The sequence below is a fragment of the Lepisosteus platostomus genome, chromosome 13, assembly GCF_059453375.1.
Source record: "Lepisosteus platostomus isolate fLepPlt1 chromosome 13, fLepPlt1.hap1, whole genome shotgun sequence".
Classification (NCBI taxonomy): Eukaryota; Metazoa; Chordata; class Actinopteri; order Semionotiformes; family Lepisosteidae; genus Lepisosteus; species Lepisosteus platostomus.
The window spans coordinates 7,982,522-8,003,858 of record NC_142623.1 but is presented as its reverse complement, the minus strand read 5'-3'; the positions used below and the strand labels follow the sequence as shown (position 1 = coordinate 8,003,858).

At 44.7% G+C, this 21,337-nt stretch overlaps 1 protein-coding gene across 1 annotated transcript; it reads right to left on the bottom strand.

The window, feature by feature from the left end:
* Window positions 1-453: 453 nt before the first annotated feature.
* Window positions 454-21,291, bottom strand: LOC148649799 (nuclear receptor coactivator 7). The gene is made up of 16 exons (XM_088602953.1): window positions 21,153-21,291; window positions 16,746-16,909; window positions 13,939-14,123; window positions 11,915-11,991; window positions 10,413-10,520; window positions 8,684-8,806; window positions 7,898-8,035; window positions 7,570-7,754; window positions 6,363-6,841; window positions 5,395-5,554; window positions 4,443-4,608; window positions 3,897-4,010; window positions 3,116-3,268; window positions 2,624-2,719; window positions 2,439-2,512; window positions 454-1,442 (listed from the first exon to the last, which is right to left on the bottom strand). Exons 2-16 carry the CDS (start codon window positions 16,802-16,804, stop codon window positions 1,307-1,309), a joined length of 2,253 nt encoding a protein of 750 aa, XP_088459079.1. The 5' UTR covers window positions 16,805-16,909; window positions 21,153-21,291; the 3' UTR covers window positions 454-1,306.
* Between the last annotated feature and the right edge of the window lie 46 nt (window positions 21,292-21,337).

The window sequence follows — 21,337 nt, the reverse complement described above, 5'->3', positions numbered from 1 at the left end:
TGTTTCTGCTGTACATCGCCTGGCTTGCCTGGCAAGAAACAACTGACATCAAGTTGCTTCAGCTGTGAGGTTTAGGTTTCAGGTTCATCTTGAGGATTTTCCAACCCCTCTAAAACTAACCCTTAGAGAACTGCAGTTATAAACCTGTGTCGGTTATGTCAGTACAAACACTGCTGTAAATTGTCATCTGTTCAAGCGCAGGCAACAGTATTTTGTGCTTGCTTAGCAGATGAACAGCTGCTTAGTGTATTATAGCTTGTGGTTTATAAGGAAAACAGCAACTGGTGACTTTTTTGAAGAGGGAAGCTCGATGGGCAGTGCTAAAGTTTTTTTTTCAGATAACAGGCCTTACCCGTCTAAATGATATGTACAGGACTTGTCTTAAGGATATCAAAGGAGAACAATCCTTCCACAGGTTGCTGAATAAATGTGCCCAAGCTTCTGACAATGATAAAATATTATTATTCTGTTTAATTATGGTGTTTTACACACTATGCTTTTAACATTGCATGGTTTTCCGAAGATTCCAAATGGAGAGCATAGTAAAAGCAACGACTGTGAATCATGGGCGATAGCAGTGCAATTGGAAAATAGCTATTTGCTATTATTAAACTAACAGTTTCCGACTTCATTTATACAGTAGTGTGTAAGTGCATGCTTACTAGCTTTGAACTTATTTGATAGAGGTGGAAGTAAACCAGAATCAAAGAAGGAAAATAGCTGTACATAATGAAGTCTGGATATTGATTCAGAATCAAGTCACCTGTCTGATTGGGTGACTCTGCATTTTCGGCATTTAAGCTTGCAAACAGCTAAATGCCAGCCCCTGTCCAAAGATATTTTTCTCACCATTCCCAGTGCTCAGAAGCCCAGGGCCGATACACCCTGGGTCTCGGGTTTCTGCTCTACGACGGAAGCTATCTCTATCGCTTCATTTAGCGCAGGTGTACACAATGAGGCAGCCAGTGCCCAAGCCAAATGCAGTGCTGTAAATGAGCGCAGAAAGATCTTTATCACACAAGGCTAAAGTGTTCAGGAGTGCTTCGCACCAGTTCCCTGCACTCTGGGGTTCTGTAGAAAAGAACCTCGTTCAGGTACCCTCATGTACAGTATTCCTTCTCCTTAGGGAAGCTCAGTTCAGTGGTGCCGCCAGTCCTTCAACATCACATGTCAAAGTTCTCGGCTCTTCTCGGCAGAGCTCGGGGTTCGGTCATGATAACCACACCGCTGGGATTCCTCTGCAGCAGCAGGCAGCCTGCCCTGCCCAGAAACCACCATGGGCTCGTCCGTGCAGCGCTGGTGGGCCTCAGCAGAAGGTCCACACCTCCAGCTCCATCACCCGGAAGTCGTCCATCTTGGAGAGGGGGCAGTTGTGGAAGGTGCTGCAGGGGCTGCTCCGTCCGAGGTAGAGGTTCTCATCCAGCCAAAGTCCGAAGTGACCGCTGTGGATCGAGAGGAAACCAGAGCCGGGGTCATTCTTCCACAGAGCCAACATTCCCACCCCCCAGTTTTTCCAGCGTAGCACGGAGTGGCAAGCCCATGATCGTCGAGATCTGCTGCTAGTTTTCCTTTTTCGATGCGAGCGGCTGGGTTTTCACTTAACCAGAGCGATTCAGTTACTCGTTTCGGGTTAAAAGCTGTCATTGTACCCAGGTGTGTACATCTGGAGCTGCACGACCAGATTTAGCTTGAATTAAAGACGGGTCCAAACTAAATAGACAATGTTTGGAGGAAAAAAAATGTGAAGGCAATATGGATGTGGAAAAATATAAAATATTAACGTCGAATTTTTCTGAGATCTCCTGGAACTCGGACTCCCCTTGTGTATTTAAAATAACATTTAAATTAAATACATTTGTAGAGACAACATTTTATTAGTCTAGACCATTAACCTTTCATTGTAAGCATGTATATTCTGTTTGGCAGCATCTTCCAAATTAGAAATTTTATAAGATATCTTATAAGAAAGAACACTTACAGATCAACACACAATTCAAAGATACATATTTTCTTCCCCACTTAATTACACAACAGTTTTTGTGTTTTGCTGAAATGTGGATGCTGAAAGGTACAAATCTCAATTTTAAGATCAATAATATAAGACAGATTTATGAGAGGAATAGCAGAGCAGATTTAACTGGGTCTTTCCAACATTTTACAGATACTCAGTGTAGGTCTGCAGTGCATATAGGAGACTTAACATAAATGCTGTTTCCTGTTGTAAATGTTAAATTTGGGGGGGAAACCCCCAAAAAAGTTTTACTATTAAATTATAACATTTCCTTTTGTTTTTTTCTGCTCATTTATTGTTGATTCTGGAACTAACAACAGCCTCCCTTTTCAAATGAACACGTCTCCTGGCCCAGACATATCGACAAGAGCAGATTTCACATTAAACAGACACCCAGAGAGAACGAGAGGGGGTTAGGAGACCTCACCTTCCTCCTCCGATGGCGAAAGAGTCCAGGTCTCCTTTGATGAAGAAGGAATTTTCCCCGGTCCAGCTGAAACACTGAGGACAAACAGGACCACATCATGAAGAAAAGGAAATCGGCTGGGTACCAGCAGTCAAAGGCGTCTCAGTTTTTTAACATCATGCCAGGCTTCATATGACCCTCCTCACCTTAAATTCAGGGTGAAAGGTGAAGAGGAATGTCTCTCCGGTACCATAAAACGCCTCACTAGGCCTCAGCGGGTCGGACACATAGGCCCCGAATATCTGAGAACAGATCAGTACGTTAACACAGCTGTGCACAATTCCGCTGCCTCTCATTTATCGCGTTTCAAGAAGTAGAGGTTAATTCCAGGCTTAAAAGTAGAAAGGAAATGTACAACACATCACTTTGGCTATGAGGCCTTCTTCAGGTGTGCAAAATTCATTTCTCAATGTGTCGAGCATTGAATTTTAAAATAAACACACGGTCTTAACGATAATAGCCAGCTGTGGGCTCTTACTGTAACAATAATAACATTCAAATATTGTATACAGTATATAATCAGATAGCCATGTTTCCCCAACTACTGATCATATGCAGGTATATGAAGAACAGAGAAGCAGATGACTTGAGGGAGGCACATCAGGTTACTGAACCCCAGCAGTGGACCATGAGTGCACCTGGTTGTGGAAGTCTTTGATCACCAGCAGTGCTGGGGACTCAGTGTTTGCTAGCTTTCTGTACAGCGTCTTTAAGCTGGATCCATGTCCCGAGGTGCTGTACGTCAGCTGCCAGGAATGGCCCACGGTTCGAGGGGGCAGGTGGCTGGAGATCTGGAAGAAAGGGAACAAAAAAAAGGTTTCAAGACAGAGCCACTCCCCTGCGCCAGATTCACAAAGTCCGAACATCCTGAGGAGACCAATCTCCGGGCAAGAAAGACTGTGCCAGCGAGAACACATGACTTAATTGTTGGGTGGGACAGCCAGTTGCAACTGAAGTATTACAAAAAATGTGGCCTCATTGGAACATACTCACAGCAAGGAGGGTGAGATAATGCAAAAATCCAAAATTTAAAATAAATCACATTTCATAAATGTTAAGCATATACATTATGTTTTTATTTGAAGCCCACTTTGGGACTTCTCTTCAAGGAATCAAACGGCTCTTTGTTCTCGGACATTGACATGAAAATCTGTCCTGCAACCTAGTGTCTGGGAAGCGCACAGAGCATGTGAGATTACGTGGATGTGAGAAGGTATGGTTGAGTGATCCTTTCTGATGATGAAGCTCGCCAGTTTGGTGGTTAAAGATTTTGAGATGCCAGGTAGGAAGTTAAAACACTAGACAAAACCTAACGACAAACCATGGAGCTGCCCCAGCTGAGTCGCTTAACACAAACCTTCTCCTAGAGCTTCTGGGTGCCGTGTATTTACAAGGCCAGAGGAACAGGTATCAGCTCACCTCTCGGATGTGCAGCAGTTCCAGAATGTTGGTCTGCTCCAAGATGTCGGTCAGTCCTTCAGGCTCCTTATCAAAGATCAGTGATTGCCCTCCTCCTTCATCCATACTGACCATCTGTCAAGAAAAATGGGCAATGTTTCAGCACCGTGCATTACAGAGCTCTCTTGTAACGGCTCAAAACGAATTTCTCACCCTCACCCTTAGAATGGGGGAAGGGGCTTACAACAACCCAGGCTCTCTCACCATCTTCCATTCCAAGTCTTTTTCACAGCTTGTCTTCAGTTATTTTAGTGAACAGTGAGCAGGATTTCTTAAGAATCCTACAAGACTGGGAGGATCAACACCAATCACACAGACAGGAAGATTCAAGTTCGCCTGCGTTGGTTTGACAAAGGTTCCAAGTGAAGATGGGGCCCACCATACCCTTCATTCAAATGCATGTGTACGGTGCAGCTTTTTCCCAACTGCGATCCCTACTTAGCCCAGACGATTCCATGTGAAATGGAATACCATCCATTCAGAAAGGGTAAGACACTGTTGCTGTACCTCCCAGTCCTCTGCCACGCGGCCCTCAGATGAGGAGATCTCTTCCTTCTCATCCACCAGCACAAACTCTTCATCCTCTCCGTCTTCCTCTTCCTCCTGCTCTTCCCCTTCCAGGATGCACAGATCTTGTCTCCAGTGACTCAGGTAGGCATACAGCTCGTCAGAACTGCAGAGAGCCACACAGTGGACAAGATGCCAGAAAGCTAACAGCACCTCTGAGCTGGCTTCTGCTTTCCTACCTCTTGTGGACAAACCATTTCTAGACAGTATCCTTATCCTCCCACCTACACACCGCACAGCTGCTTTCAGTTTCTATTAGAAAGATTTCGCTTTTAAGTAAACAACCCTTAATTTCTCTATTATGACATCAATTACTTATTTTGCAGTGGTTTCCCAGGGGATTTGATAACCACGTCCCATAAATCTTATTTTCTAGTGAGGTGACTCTTGTGCAGGCGACACACACATGGAGAAGAAAGTTAAAAATAACCACCACATCCACATCTGTGGGAAGAGAAGGAAACAGACTGCCCACTCGGCAGGGTAGAACCATTCTGGGGATGTACCAACCCTTAGCAAAAACATTATGAGAGAATATTTTGAGAATGGTCAGTGAACTGTCCTATTGCTGTGCTGCGCTGTTATCAGAGATTGTAAACCGAACAGATGAGAAAATGAGTGCGCTCTATATTGTGAATAATATGAGTTTTTATACAGTGAGGAACATTGGGATACTATTTTTAAGAGCGTAAATACTGCAAAAAAAGAGATAGAACACCCCTGCTTGACCATGAAAAGTATAACATGAAGCTTGGATTTCAAATGTAACACATGAGGCCTTACCCTCCGCTATGGCAACTGCCTACTGCATAGTAACAGATTTGAATGGGCTTTGTGTCCCTAGTTTGGATACGAAGGGAAATAGGAACCTCCGGGCCAGGTGTGCCATTACCTCTCCTGAGACAGAGTGAACCAGGCGTCCTTGAACACAGGTGCTTTGGCACTGCCAGGCTCAGAGGGGAACAACCCCTTCTTCCTGGGAGGAACACGGAGCCGCAGCCTCAGGAACATCAGCGCTGGGCGTCCTGGGGCCTGCCGGGCCGGGCCTGGGCCTGGGGAGATGAAGAAACCAGGAAGTGTGGAATCAGGCTGCTGTCCTGTCTCTGTGCCCTTCGGCTTCGGAACACTAAACACAATTACACATACGGATGGAAACCTGAAAATACTACACGTGCAGGGATGAGATTCCACAGCTGTCCTTTCTGGGCGTTTTAAGATCTGCCTTTTCAATCTATACCTGGACTCTTAAGAGCTCGGCAGTGGGAGGAGCCGCGGCGAGCACCGGTGTGAGGTCAGCGAGAACCGGAAGAAAACAAAACAAAACGGAAAGCGGAGAGGCGCTGCGCCGTCGTGCAGAGCCTGGAAACAGACCCGCTTGGCGGCCGGGACCAGACTGGACTTGCCCTGTTGAGCTGTTGGTCCAGTCTGGGTGAGCAGGAAGGGAGCACAGGGCCAAAATAAAAAATTCAAGTGGCGGGAAAAGGTCAGCCTGCCCCGGTAGAGAGGCGAAAAGATAAAGAAAATAAAAAGAAAACCGGCCTCACACTCAGGCTCAATCCCCTCCGGGAACACCAGGGGGTCGCCCTGCTCGTCCTCCTCGGGGGGGCTCAGTGTGCCTTTAAAGAGCCCTCACAGCTACAGCTCGTCCTGGATCAGCCAGCGCAGCTGTGATTGATTACCAAGGCCAGGCGTCGCCCTCCCTCCAGGGCTCCGCTTCCGTGCCACAGAGACTACCCTTGATGGTGTCACAAACACCAAGTCAGCGTGACAGAGGTACTGAGGTTCTGCTTGGAATCAGCATTACTCTTCATGATGAGGTCCCTTGAAAAGCACTGGTTTCTTAAATAAAGCCCTATTCACCTGGTGCTGCTGTCCCTAAAGATGGCTGCTGCTCAGTCCCCTGTCTCTTCTCCGGTCCCGTTCCTGATCTGCCTTCTTCCTCCAGTCCTCCACAACAGAAGGTGGCAGCACTGCTCAGCACCCCCGCTCCTAGGCTTTCAGACTCTGCCTCTTGGTTCTGTCCAGACAGCCCATCGGCGTGGCCACCCCAGACTGAATCTGCCCTCCCCAGTTTCTCAGTCACTGCTGAATGATGCCCTTTCTCCTCGCTTGCTGGACCATCTCCACGGCCACTTCTGTCTTCATAAGACAGCTTGCGATCCAACACTGAGCTTAATCTTTCGTCTGGCGTGGCTGGAGATGGGTGAGATGAGGGGCTTTTATCCACATGACCGTCTGGTAGTGTGCTGTGCTTCACACCGGGAACTGTTGTGACTGCTCTGGCAGCTCTTGCGAGGTTCAGAGCTTTAGGCTTCTGGACTTTCTTCCTACTTTTCATCCTGTGAAGTGAGAAAAACAAATAAGGTGATAAGGTAACAATAAGGTTCCCGTATTTTCTCAGCTTTGGCTCTAATTTGTGCCATTTCTGAGAAAAAGGACAGTTTCACAATTCCACCCACAAGTAGGATGCTAAGATCTTTAGGCCATCCATCCGTTTTCTAACTGCTCGTCCAACTCAGGCAGGTTACACCCTGGACGGGTCCGGTCCATAGCAGAACACACACAGACAGGCTCACACCAGAGACAGTTGATCCAGAAACCAGTATGTCTTTGGACAGTGGAAGGAAACCAGAGCACCCAGAGGAAACCCACACTAAGACAGGGAGAACATACAAACTCAACACAGAGAGCACCCCAGGTAAACTCATCACAGAGAGCACCCCAGGTCTGGAACTGAGCCCAGGGACCCAGCGTTGTGAGGCAGCAATACTAACCACCCTGTAAGCCAGACGTTTTCTTCTAAAAGCAGTCAAGCATGAAGTTCTTTAATGCATTCTCACTGACAGAAGATCCAATAAATAACACATAAACAATGGCATGCTTGTGAATCCACCCCTGAAGACTGTGATTGTGTTAGGATTTACACCCAAAAGCCAATAAATCTACACCCATTATCCAACATGTCTTGTGCCAAACTGTGAGGATGCTGCTGGTCTAGTGTTTGTAGGCTGTGCAGGCTGAAGAATGGCTGCTAACCCCAGACCGGCCATCCCCCTCTCCCACTGACCGTGTCGAGGCTGTGCTGAAGTGCACCCTGGAGATGTCAGAGAAGAAGGAGGCTGAGGAGATGCTGTCCACAGAGCAGGAGAGCAGATACTCTTCACAGCCGTGCTCCAGCACCAGGGGGTGGGACTTGTAAGGGTCAAAGAAGATCTTGTGTGGGGTGACAAGCAGGACGCCCGACACCACACCCTGCAAGAAAGGAACAGGGGCAGTCACAGGCCGGACCTCTTCAGGTACCCATCCTGTGCTTTGAAAAGGTGAAGGCTCTCCGTTGCAGGGAACAAACACCAAGAACAAAGTGAATTAAGGGACGCTGGATCAGCAGCACACACCTTGCAGTCAGTGATGTAGCGGCAGCACAGCTTCAAGTAGGCCATGATGGCAGGCCCCTCCTCCTTGGCTGGGGAACACTCTGGGGGCAGGGCCAAGAGGCAGAGCTGTCCGTCAGGCATCGGCACCGCCTCCACATCCTGCAAAGACACGAGCACAGCTGAAAGGAAACGAGCTGAACTCAAACAGGGTGGTGGTCCTGAACTAATCCCACAGAGACTCGGCTAATGGAGGCAATAACAATCCTTCATTTTACCAGATAAGTCAGTGAAGAACACATTCTCATTTACAATGATGACCTGGCCTACAGGGTTTATTCCATTAGGCCTATCTCTCTTTCTCAAATGTTCCCCATGCCAAGAGTTTCTAGTTAAAGTGCAGCATTAAGCACTTCCTCTCTACTGATCGATACTCGGCCAGCTGTTCTGCACCCAGCACACTCAAAGACGGTCTGCAAGTATGTTTAAAAACACCATAGAAGCATGCTTAGATAATGAATATGCCCACATTTATGAGAACCCCCACACCAATCAACGAAATTCAAGGTTTTGTGATGGTTATACTTTATATGATGTTACAATTCTGACAGAGACTGTGATCCAGCCTAAAACTAAAGACCTTTGTCCTATAATTATCTGAAGCCAAATGGGCCAGGATGACTACATGTGACAATGAAAGATGTAAAAAGTGTACACTGTTCCTCCGCTTTAGTGTGGAAATAAAGGCATTAAAAAGCTGATCCTATGCTTAACAGGATTCGAGACCTGATGACCAAAACCCCTCCTTACCAGGAGCTTGTCATAGTCCGAGTCAGGAGACGGCGAGAGGGGCATCCTGGGGGAATGATCACTGGGGTCCGATGGTATGTCTTGCGGGGGAGAGGAGGGCTTCTGTTCTGGGATACAGAGGCGCTGGAGAGAGAGGAAAACTCACAGCTACAGGCGTACGACCCCAACAGGCGCACACCTCCACTCCTGTGACTTCCTGTTTCACCAAGGCCATCTGTCGCCACGGTGCCAGTAACAGCGCAACTGCACACTGGAGCAGTCAAGGTGTAAACACCCCACTAAGACATTTCAGTGGCTAGTGTCACAGAACAAGGAAACCCCCACCTGGAACATGGAATAATCCTACAACTGGAGGCTGCAGGAACCGGACCTGGCCTCAGTACATTTTAAAGGGGAACTGCAATGCAATTTGTGTATTTCGGGGTTAGAAAGAATCAGCATTGATGAGCGCATTTCAAACCACAATAAAAGTGGTTTTTTATTTACTTGTAAAACCTCCAATTTCGATTCAGAATGAGGTAACAAAACTTCCAGTGAGGTGAACCGGCCCTCTTACAGTACATTATAAAGAAGCAGGCTTGTGAAAACATCTCTTTTAATCCAACAGAAATATTGCTCTCGACTTCAAGACAGCTTTGCTGATAAATGGAACTTATTGTTAACTCTGCATGCAGATCATGTTGGAAACGTTCTGCAGTGAAATATCTGCTGCACAAAATTTGCTTGTACATCGCATTAGTTATTACAGTGACTAGCGAGCGGGAAGGGCCACATCACATCGCAATTAGTGGGAACTCCTTGGCAAGACCAGTGCTTTGCGACAACATGGCAACTTACAGTACTTTCATAAAGTTCGCGATTTTGTGCTTCATTCGAAATTTGTAAATTTGTTCGAAACCGTCAATGAATTTATTTTGTTACTAAGAATTTAATAACAGGTTTGAGAAACCGGGACGGCAGTGCCCCTTTAAACTGACGCCTGTATTGCGTGACGTTTCAGAAATTACTGGAAAGCAAGAACAACATTATCAGAAACAGCCATTGTGCCATGTGTGGAAGTATCTGTAGTAGGTCTAGTTTAAAGCAATGTTCACTGCTGAACATCCAATTATGGTAATAAAAGAGATGTCCAGAGCTGGACTAGGACTATAAAACTCCCTGCAAAACTGCTTGTATTCAGAGCGCCATGGGAGATACACCCTGTGTGTGTCTTCAGTATTCTCTGGAAAATGGCCTTTTTTGTCACAAATTAGAACTCATTTCAAACCTTTGCTGAACTGCGTGTATAATCACATCTTTAATTTTATATATCCAGCTTGATGCAGCTTTACAAAATAAATGAATATGAGTGGAACCAAAGTTTGTGCCTGTGAAATCACAAAAGCAAAAAAAGAACGCTTATGAGGATCTTTTTTTCTGGTCCAAAGTACTATTTCTCATCATCATGTGGGTAATTAAACTGGTGAATTATTAACACTCTCACTGTTTTTCAGATTTTAATTTAATCTTTTGCTAAAGAGAATTCAACAGATTATAACTGAATTGAGAAGTGAAATTGGTGAAAATTAAAGACAGCAGAATCTGGGGAGAAACATTTGACCAGAACACAGTTTTTGCTCCACAAGGGTGGCTTTACAATGTCAGAGTGACATCATGGGTATCAAAACATACCCTCTTCAAAAGTCACTATGCTTGTTCTTTTCAGAATTAAACACGGCTGTAGACTTACCTGCCCTGATATAAGCGTGTGTGACTTCAGTTTGTTGTGGCTCACTAGCTGGCTGGGCGTAGTGTGAAACTGAGAGGCCACGCTGAACAGTGTGTTTTCAGGACGCACCTGAAACACAACAGGTGTAAGTTTATAAGGCCCTGTACGTCACCCTAGCCAGCCAATCACAAACGTCAGTCACATCTCCAGTGGACCAAAGACCACACGTTGCTGAAGTGTGAACAGTACGTCATGTAATCTCTGCCGAGAGATTGTTTGACTGTAATTTGCAAATGAAATCCAGCTGAGTCCAAGGTCAATTCTTCACCCAGACGGTCTGCATAGTTCATTTTTCAGAAAATAAATGGATGCTCTGGGTAACATTCTAAAACAACACATTGGCATCAACAAAATTTGTCACGACCACACGCACCCAAGAGCTGAACTGGGAATCCCACCCATAGAAGATCAGAGTGTGGATCAGTCTTCACTACCATCAGTGACGGGTATTTAAAGCTCATCTCACGCCAGATTTGGCCTAACAAAGCAGAGGAGCTAGACAATTCAATTGTATTGCGGGGCTGCAATTTCTCCATTCTTAATAGGCCTGCAGTCGTGTCGTTTTGCCCCGAGAGGCTCATCTGGAAACAGATCTTCACAGCAGCATTGATCTTACTCGGGGCACGTTCACCAGAGAAACAGAAAGGCCAACTAAATTCTGCTCTTCAATACGGACACTCAGTGCCGTGGAGCAGAGATTGTGCTGGCAGCCTCCCTTTACAGAGTCTTCAACACCCAGTGAATCTCAAGGAATCAGTCTCTGTGAATATGGGTCACTGAAATTCTTTGCATTTTTCATGGCAAAACATTACCATTCCAGACATTGAGTATGTTCCTTATGTTGCTGACGGTTTCATGGTTACAGTCACATGAGCTTGCTCATGGCTTTAACCTTCGTATCATACATCGCCTTTGTAGAAACCTATGGAGAATGGGTCACGGCATAGTAGTTATTAATAGTTAGTGTTTATTTATCAATGTGAATGAGCAATCTCATTTTAATCTCTAAAAACACACAGTAAAAATGCATCTTCTCTGTTTCAACAAAATATTCTCTAAATTATTTGGGGGCTTCAGCTCACACAGCGAATATGGCGCCTATTTATGAGCATATTTAGATCAAAGGAGCAATCTGGGCAAGATGAATCGAGATTGACTCGAGGTTCTAAGGTAACTGCTTTAAAATTATGAATTTTTAATATTGGTATGAATATCTCTGAAGACAATATGGTAACCAAATCCAGCACAACACTGAATGTTCATTTTTATAACCGTTAGAATATCAACCCACAATAACATACGGTGCATCTCATTTTCACAGCCATATTTAAAATATGTATCTGGGTATTAGGTTTCAGAAACTCCCCCAAATCACATTTCTACCAAAGTATTGCTTTAAAATACAGAAGAACATACTACAACTCAAACAGTGTTCATTTCTTCCCAGGGGCAAGAATACTCACTGTGTATTCAACTTTTTCTCCTGAGAGTTTTAAGTCTGTAGCTTTATTCTTCGCATCATCCTGAAAGGGCATTAGTTCTGAAAAGAGAAACCGTGTCTTTTTTACTTTTCCTGCCATTCTCTTAAAGAAGAGTGCATGATCTAGTATTTTCTTGAAACAGCCAGGTGAAACCTGTTCCAAACAAATACACTTGTAACTTAGTAACACTTAAAGCGGATTAAAAATGTTTTGAAGATATTAAGATACCACAACTTTGTTATTATTCACTTGTAAATAAAACACGCCATTCTGAGAGACTAATATAATATGATGGCAACTACAAAGTAATGTTTCACTTTAAAATGGATCATTCATATAAAAACTCTTTCCTTCGCTTTTTCACAAAGTGGGTTCTGAAATGTTTCCCCTTTCAAAATAAGGAAAATAAGGAACTATGAAGTTGTTGTTCAGAATTTTATTGTTCATAAAAAGAGTTTAGGATGAGAAAATCACAAAACTTGGGTGTTACACCTGTGACACACCCAAGGCATTATACTTAAAGATCTGGCCCTGCTTCTCGAAATAATCGAGAATTCAATGCATCTATTGGTCCTTCAGTCATTGTGTTGGAATGACTGAATAAAATGACTGTCAATTAACAAGTGAAAGAAGAGGAAAAGAAATACGCATGAAAAAAATATGGTATTAAGACTATTTCTTTGTGGCTATCAGAAGTCAATACAGCGCTATCATTCACTACTGATCTTCCACAAAGCAATTGGGCCGGTTGACAAGGAATCTCAATTAACAGGTTTCTTTTTCACATCTTGTGATCAAAGACAAAAAATGCAATGACAAAAAACAGAAAAAAAAACCACAGAAACAAAGTTGTATTGCTTAATGCCCCATGTATAAATGTCACAAAATGAAGAGGGTATTTCAAATTTACACTTAAGAGTTTTATTTTTCCTTTTAAGAGGTAACTGGTGTGGTTGGTTCTGCTCCCGCAAAGTCAAACACTTCTAAAATGATTTACAGTGCTGGTTTACAGCTCTAACACTATAAATAACAGCCATAGCCAGCATTACCTGTATTAACTCGACAGATATGGCCTTATTAAGTCAAGATGTTTGCAAGACCCAGATTCCCAGAGCCACAGATACAATCTGTACACATCTCAGCAGTCTCAGTAAATCAAGACTACAGTTCCACTGTTCACAGTAACTCCATCATGTTATGTAGCACTTGTGTTTCCCTATGAATAAAGGAACATATCCATGCTGAAAGATGGTACATTTTTTTCCAAGTGATATTTCAGTTTTCCCAGGCAGCATTTTAATTTCCTTTATTCTTTTATGCCAAAAAATGTCATCAAGCCATTGCACTACAATACCAATTTCAAGCACATGGTCATACACTCCCCTAGCATTTCTCACTGAAACACCAGCTTTGACATCACCAGCTCTGCTCTTCTACACACCAGCTGCAGACGGCATTCATGTAGTGCTTTCCACGAGTCTCTGACTCAACAGGCTAAGTGACAAAAAGTTCACAAAGGCCTCTTCTTTTTTTTTCTAAGCGTTCAGCAGCTATTTATAGCTTGCTTACTGCTACAAGCCCTGTACTGCACAGGAAGACAGTGAGCCTGCATGCACACTCGGGACACGCCCCCTTGTCATAGCCATTGGTCATGTGACCCCATGTGCTCTGTTGTGCACCCACAGTAGCCCCGATTGGAGGAGCTTCCCTCTGTGACATCACTGCAAGCTCACATGCTTTGTAACATGCTGCTGCTGTGTCACAACAAGGCAAAGACACTCAGGCCGAGCCAGACTGTGGCAGGGTTCAGCAAGTTGTGCAGAACTGTCTGAGTCAGTAGTTGTCTCTTCAGATATCCTGGGCTCAATCCAGCAGTATCTGGGTTTAGGGCTCAGCCTAACTACAGAACTCCAGAAGAAGAGGAGTTTTTAGAGTTTTATTTTGGCATCTTAAGCCCTCTCCCCTGGTCTACCTTACACGTGGGTCAGGGAAAAGCCCAGGCTCACCTGGCAGGTAGTACTTGCGGAGCTGGGGGTTGCGGATGACTGGGATGTGGGTGCCGCTGGTAATCTGGGGTGCTGGCTGGGTGTTGGGATGACCCCTGCCTTCGGTCAGCTGGGCGGTCCGTGCCCCCCTGGTGTCCCCTAGCTGGTGCCCAGCCAGTAGGGGTCCTGGCAGTTTCTGCCCCAACCTGTGGGAAAATATAACTGAGTCTGCTGCTGGAAGAGGTGTTAGTGTGGCCAGTAGGGGGTGCTCACCCTGCAGTCTGTGTGGGTCCTAATATGCCAGTATAGCGACAGGGGAACTGTATACTGTAAAAATACACCGTCCTTCGGTTGAGACATATAACCGTGGTCCTGACTCTATGTGTTTCTTGAAAAGACTAGGGGTGTTAACCTGGCCCTTACCAATCATGGCCTCCTAATAATCCCCATCTATGAACTGGCCTCATCACTCTGTTCTCCTCCCCACTGAGAGCTGGTGTGTGGTGAGTGTACTGGTGCACTATGGCTGCCTTCGCATCATCCAGGTGGGGCTGCACACTGGTGGTGGTGGAGGGGAGTCCCCATTACCTGTACAGCGACTTGAGTGGAGTGTCCATATGATAATTAGTGTATTATTTCAAGTTTTAAGGCACACAGACATGCATAGAGGTGCTACAATTTAAACTAATATAAGCTTTCACTTTTGTTTTACTAGGTATAAACATCTGCACTGACAGTCCACCTGATTCAAATTAAACCGAGACGTGGGGGTGGACTCTACCACATCTTCTGCGAGAAACTGCCCCTCCCCCAGTCTCCAGCATGGGCAGCTGGAGGAGGAAGTTCAACAATCAGAGAGGTTTGACAGGTTTCTTTTCTAATACTACTTCACTTTCATACCCCATTGCCTATTTCCTTAAACTCCAGGAACACAAAAGAGCACACAAAAAAGAACACGCTGAGAACCCAGCAATGAAACAGGAGAATGTCTCCTTTTCAGTACACAACGACAAACAAAACCAAAGGCAACTGTTTCCAGGAGCTCCACCTGGTATTGTCTCTGAACACACTCCAGATGAAATCCAGAAACTAATCAAAACGGTTACTTGCAATGAGGAACATCGTCATGGTAACAAAGCATATTCCTACTCTTCACACATTCTCACCTTTTATAACTGGTTTAGGGCTGTATCGTCTTACTCTATTATAAAACACATTCCAGATCTCTGAGAGGAAGTGGGGAAATAGATTCATGCAACACAAACGTCCCACCTTTCATTAGCGGATTGTACAGCACAAATTAGCTTCCCCTGCACACTTCCTGGAAAACACCAAATCTTTTTAGAGGCTTTTCTTATAAGGAAACATAAAATAAAAGACTGTTTTACACATGGGCTCCTGCCAGTCCTTCACCTCCTTTATGAGAAAGGGCTACCTGACTCTGGTGCCAAGGCTCTTGCGAAAGAAACAACAATCGAAATAAACCTTTTCAAATAAAAATAACACATCGCACAGTAATACACGCTGAAACTAAACTGGGAGCCATGTTCCTATTTTCCGATATTTAAAAGAAACAGAAATGCACAGGATTCTAACCATGAAAATAATGTACCTATATCAACGTTTAGACTGGAAATACTTGTTAATTTGCTTGTGAAATTCTAAGCACAGGGAACTTCTTCAAACTACAGGCCTGCAAGCCTGACTTGGCAGAAATTCCCCCAGCAGACTCCTTGATCCCATTGACACAGCAACGCAGGCCTAAAGCAGCAGGAACAAAGCAGGCCTGTCTGGGAAGCAGCCTCCCGGGGAAAGCCGTTTACACCAGGGATGTGGTGCCCTCACTGCCAGCCACCGGCAGCTCACGTGGCACCTTACTAAAATCTCCCCCTTCATCTCCGATGGCCAAAGACGTGCATCAGTCAATAAGAAAAGAAATGAACGTTTGTTTTTTTCGGGCAGGAGATTAGGAAACACTGGTTATGAAGTCTCAGAACAAACTTCCCATGCACAATATTTTGCAGTACAACAATAAAAATCCCCTACACTTATATAGCCCTTTTCTGGACACTCCACTCAAAGCGCTTTACAGGTAATGGGGACTCCCCTGCATAATGCGACAGCAGCCATGGTGCACCAGTACACTCAGCGCACACCAGCTATCAGTGCAGAGGGGAGCAGAGTAATGAGGCCAGTTCATAGATGGGGTTTATTAGGAGGTAAAGGCCAGGGGGAAATTTGGCCAGGATGCTGGGGTTACACCCCTACTCTTTTTGAGAAACGCTCTGGCATTTTTAATGACCACGGAGAGTCAGGACCTCTATTTTACATCTCATCTGAAGGATGGCGCCTTTTTACAGTATACTGTCCCTATCACTATACTGGGACATTAGGACCCACACAGACCACAGGGTGAGCGCCCCCTACTGGCCCCACTAACACCTCTTAGCTGCAACCTTAGCCAGGCTCACACCTGCTGAACTTCAGTGGTTTCTCAGCTGTGAGTTGCAGGCTGATATAGCTGCTGGCCAGTATGCTGGCTGTCCTCGGCTCAGCCAGTGTAGTTAACAGCCCAGCCACTCTCAAGGTTTACTCTGGAGCCAAGCCAGTATGCCAAGACTACCTGACCAGCAAGCAACATCACTGTAGCCTGTGGTTCCCCTGCAGTAGACAACAGGAGCTGATGCTGCTTGCTCAGTGAAGAATAAGGAGAAATAAGCTTAAAATAGAAAGCAGACACCCTACCAGACAAAGTGTTAACTGTGGTGAGACAAGGTACACTGAAGTGATTTTTTAAGTCTAAGCAGTTAAGCTAAAGACGCCGTTACCTGGTTTTGACATTGCTGAAGTAGCTCCTGTGCTTTTCTCGGTATGGTTTGTGGTCCATGATCCACAGGTGGGCATCCCAGTCTTCCTCACGTTTTCCAGATACTCAAATCACAGCACCCCTCTCCATCCCCATCACTGAGGGTTACTCTCACATTCTATAGGCCTGAACAAATAGAGGACAGTGCACAGCGCATTGTCAGATGCACAAGCATATACTGGGGCATGGGTTTTAATATTACAATTATTACATCTTAAGTCTGCTGCAACCATGGCTGCTGGTGCTGCTGTACATGCCATTGTGTGTCTCTGTGTTGGCCCACCAGGTAGATACATCTGTTCTGGCCCAAAGGGGTTGGGCATCCAGTTGACCTTGGACCCCTAAAGGTTTTTTTTTCTCCTTACTGAGGAGTTTTTGGTTCCTCTCCTCCGTTGTCTTCTGGTCTTTTTCTGTTCTGTATTCACACCATGTATGGTCACTTGCTTTGTTAAGTGCCCTGGGGTAACCTTGTTGTGAAAGGCGCCATAGAAAAATAAACTGAATTGAAGTGAATTATTCACTTTATTTAATCAGCTGGCCGCGATGGACTGGCGTCCCCTCCGCGGTGTGCCCTGCCTCACGCCCGGCTCCCCTGTGGCCCTGAACTGGATGAAGCGGTTTAGAGAACTCATGGATGGAGAGCGGAAATCAGTTGAGAATAATATAGTCATTACTGCACACAGGACAAAACCAAGAACGGACAAGCAGACCAATTGATTCAAAATAAAAAACAACAACATTACAGGTAGTGACAGAGTTAACATGCAGTTTTCAGGCAGAAAAAGGGGTTATTGTGGAAATAAAAAGTATTCTGCAATCAGACTTAGGGTTCAATGCTCTTGGAAAGACAAATACTTGCTGAAAGACTTTTTTGTCCTTTGTGACGTCTTTGAGCCCTTTTAAACTCAATCAGCAAGTTCAGTAAAGGTGCCATCATGCTCTACTGTGAGTCCTATATTATTTTAAACTGTAGATTTTGTTTCATGAAGGTGAAAGATGATCAAAGATGAATGTCTCAATGATATTCTGGTTACACTGAAAAGGCATATTTCCAGTCATCTTATAAGCTCAGCCTGTACACTGTTGGTGGTTGTTCAAAAGCCTCCTTTTGGTTTTAACAAGCAAAAATAATATTTTAATAAATAAACACACACGCTCACACCGGGGCCAGTTTTCCCAGAAGACTGTGGGAGGAAATAGGAGCACCAGGAGGACACCCACACAAACACGGGGAGAACATACAAACCCCACTCCACATAGCACCCCAGGAACTGAACCTAGGGCCCCAACACCGCACTGTGCCACCATAATATTTCTACTTAACTGTCAAAAGCTGACAAGGCAAAGTAAATATGCTCAAGAAACAATGATAAAAAAAAAATCACTATTGAAATTATTCAGGCAAATCTAGTGGTACTGTTCCATGTCTTCTCTGCCATTAGCAAGCATTCCTGGCTTAGCTCCTCTGCCCTGGGGGAGGTTTGATCCTGGGAGCGGATGGGCTGAATCTCAGCAGAGAGAAAGAAGGTGATGCAATGTGGACTGCAGGAAGATCCAGGCAGCCTCAATCTATCCCTGCACTAGCGTTCCCTCCCTTCTCCCCTTTCCTCTCCCCCTCCGCTTTGAAATGCAAATCGGCACTCCTCCAATCTGGCCTTACCAGCTGATCTGTCCTGATAGCACACGGTTCCTGAGATTTTGGTATTGCTTCTTCCACACAGTGTAAAAAAAGGCAGGCCCTGCCTGTGCCCTTGATAGCTAGGCACATCTGAGGCTGAGGTCTCACGTGGTTAACAATGGTGAGCAGGGGAGTCGCCAGGCTGTAAAGATCGGGGTGTCCTTAGAGGACCTAAAAATAGAGCCGTGCCTGAAGGGACAAGAAGAACGTGACCTGAGACAAAAGCCAAAGTCTGGGATCACTGTACTGATTGCTGGATGAAAGGCTTCATCACCAACGGCCCTGTACGCAGCCGATTTGCACAGGCTCTGATCTGGACAATGTGACCTCCTTATTTCCATCACAGCTGGAAACACAGCAGCAGGCGGGGAAGATCAGGCAGCGGGGAGTCCTTTCTGTCGCTGATTTCACAGAAATTACACGCCAGCAGCACCTTGACCTCACTTCTCAGATCTACAACTCATCAAGATCTCAGAAGACCTACAAAATCGACCTTTTTTGTGGCCCCCTAGAGAGGAAAGCCTGGGTGTGAAGGTGTAAATGATACATTTCAGACCCCTTCTGAACCAGAAATGCCCTTAAAAACATGCAAAGAGAGGAAACTCTTCATAATTATTATTTTTCACTGTAAGCAGTCTGACTGATCCTGCAATAACAGACTGATACGTTTTACTTCTGCCCCATATAGCATTATGGAAATTGTAGATTCTAGAGGTTGGTCAAAACAGCAATGTGACCGCAGGAGTTAGTCAACATGAAATTAAGAAAGTCTTGCTCAACTTGTTAGAATTCCTTGAATATGCCACAGCAGTAATGGTTACAAGCAGAGCAAGTCATAAAGTATATTTAGATTTTCAGAAAGCTTTAGATGACATTCCTCATAAGAGATTAATTTGCAAATTGAAGGCTGTAGGCATTTGAGGAAATATATGTGCTTGAATTAAGAACCGGTTAATGAATAGAAAACAGAGAGTACAGATAAGGGGTGACTGTTCAAATTCAATACATTTCACCAAAACCAGTTTAGTGTAGGAACACTGCAAGTCTGAACTATTATCAATTACCTATATTCTGGCATCATCAGAAAACTAATACGGTTTGCCCAAAATAAATTTTAAAAATAAAAGGATTACAGAGTAATCAATAGTGCAGTGTAGAAGCTGCAAAGAGAATTCAAAGGGATTCTTAAAGAATTCTGGACCGGATTAATGATTAATGATGAATGATTAATGACACTTAATTTAGACTAGGTTATAAGCAAAAAAAGACACCTATTTATGTTTATATACCTTTTATCTTCTTGATCATGCATGCAAGTAATAATAAGGCAGTCAGAATCTTAGAATATATACTTAGAATTTCAAATAAAACCTCATTTGTGTTCATTTTTCATCACCATAGTGCAAAAAGGAATTTCCTGTAGTGACAGGCTAAAATAATGTATCCTTTTGCTCTCTAGAACACAAAAGACTCAAAAAAAAGATTCAAAATCTTAAAAAGGCACTGACATGGTGAACTCTTAGCAGGGGAAACTACAGGAACACTGAGAGCAGGAGGCTTTACACAAAGGGTTGTGGGTGCCTGCAACTTGTTGAAGGCGATACCTTCATTAAAGGGCTGGATGAGACGCTTGCGTCAGTTACCCAACGGCCTACAAATGAGCTGGGTGGGCCCAAAACCCCATCGCACTTGCAAGACACTCAGAGGAGAGTCCTTTCACACTCTTCTGACATCTTGTTCTGAAAGTGTGCGTCACATTGACCCAAAGACAGGTGACACTGAGGAGCCATGAAAACTAGAGGCTATAGATCAAATTCTGTAGGTGAGTAAATAGCCTTTCATGCTTAATAATGATTATACTTCTCCATTATGGAGTGAAAGTACAATTACAAAGAGTGATATCTCCATCTCTTATGTAAAACCAATCTAATATAGCCTCCAGTTGTTCTTTTAATGTAACAATGATACACAGCAATTCAAAGAAATGATGCAGTCAATACTTCAGAAAATGCAAAAGGAAGAGCAATGTCATTATTAAATTATAAGATGGCTAATTCGACTATTTCTATGCCATTTCTGCAATACAAACATTTTGGACTCGTAATGAAACTAAAACAATTCAGCAAGTCAGTGGCCTAAACCCAGCTAGCATGTTGCGCGTTAACACAGAGACTGGCACTGCATGATAATTAGATCTGAGCTGAACACGACTTTGGACGCTGTATGTTAACATGGAGGGATTTGCTCTGCTACCTGATAGTCAGATCCCGACGACAATATTTAAAAAATTCCAGCGATGGACCGGGTGTGTTTTGTCAGACAGCCGGGATGCCTGTGGCCCAAATCAGATGAGAGCACTTCCGAAGTGTCGCATTTGCGTTTGCACGATAATGGTTCTTTTCCCGCGGCTTTGGAGTACACGCTAGGCACCTTCTTTCAAAATACAGAGTTAAATGACGTCCTACTCTTTATGGACCCTTTTCTATTTCGTCCTGAAGTTAAAGGAAATGTGACTGTCGATAACAGCTCGATAGAGCAGAAAGCAGTTGACCGTCTGTACAGCATACACCCTGACCCGATGCATTTGGTGCATTTCGTTGCGTTGCGATGCGTTCCCCCCTAAAATACCAAACACCTCTCACATTTTCGGACTTGAGCTTAGCAAAAGAGAACAAACCCCCCCAAACAAACCTGGTTTTCCCAGCACTGCCTCCACTCGGAGGCGAGGACAGGACCCTCAGACCGCTCGGCGCACTTCTCGGTGCGGGTGTTCGTGTTTTCTGGCTCCCTCAGCAGAAATTGACAAGTTCAGCCGGCGGCTCCGCCTCTCTCTCCGCGGCGCGACCTCCCCAGACGACGCGCGGTGTCTGCCCGGC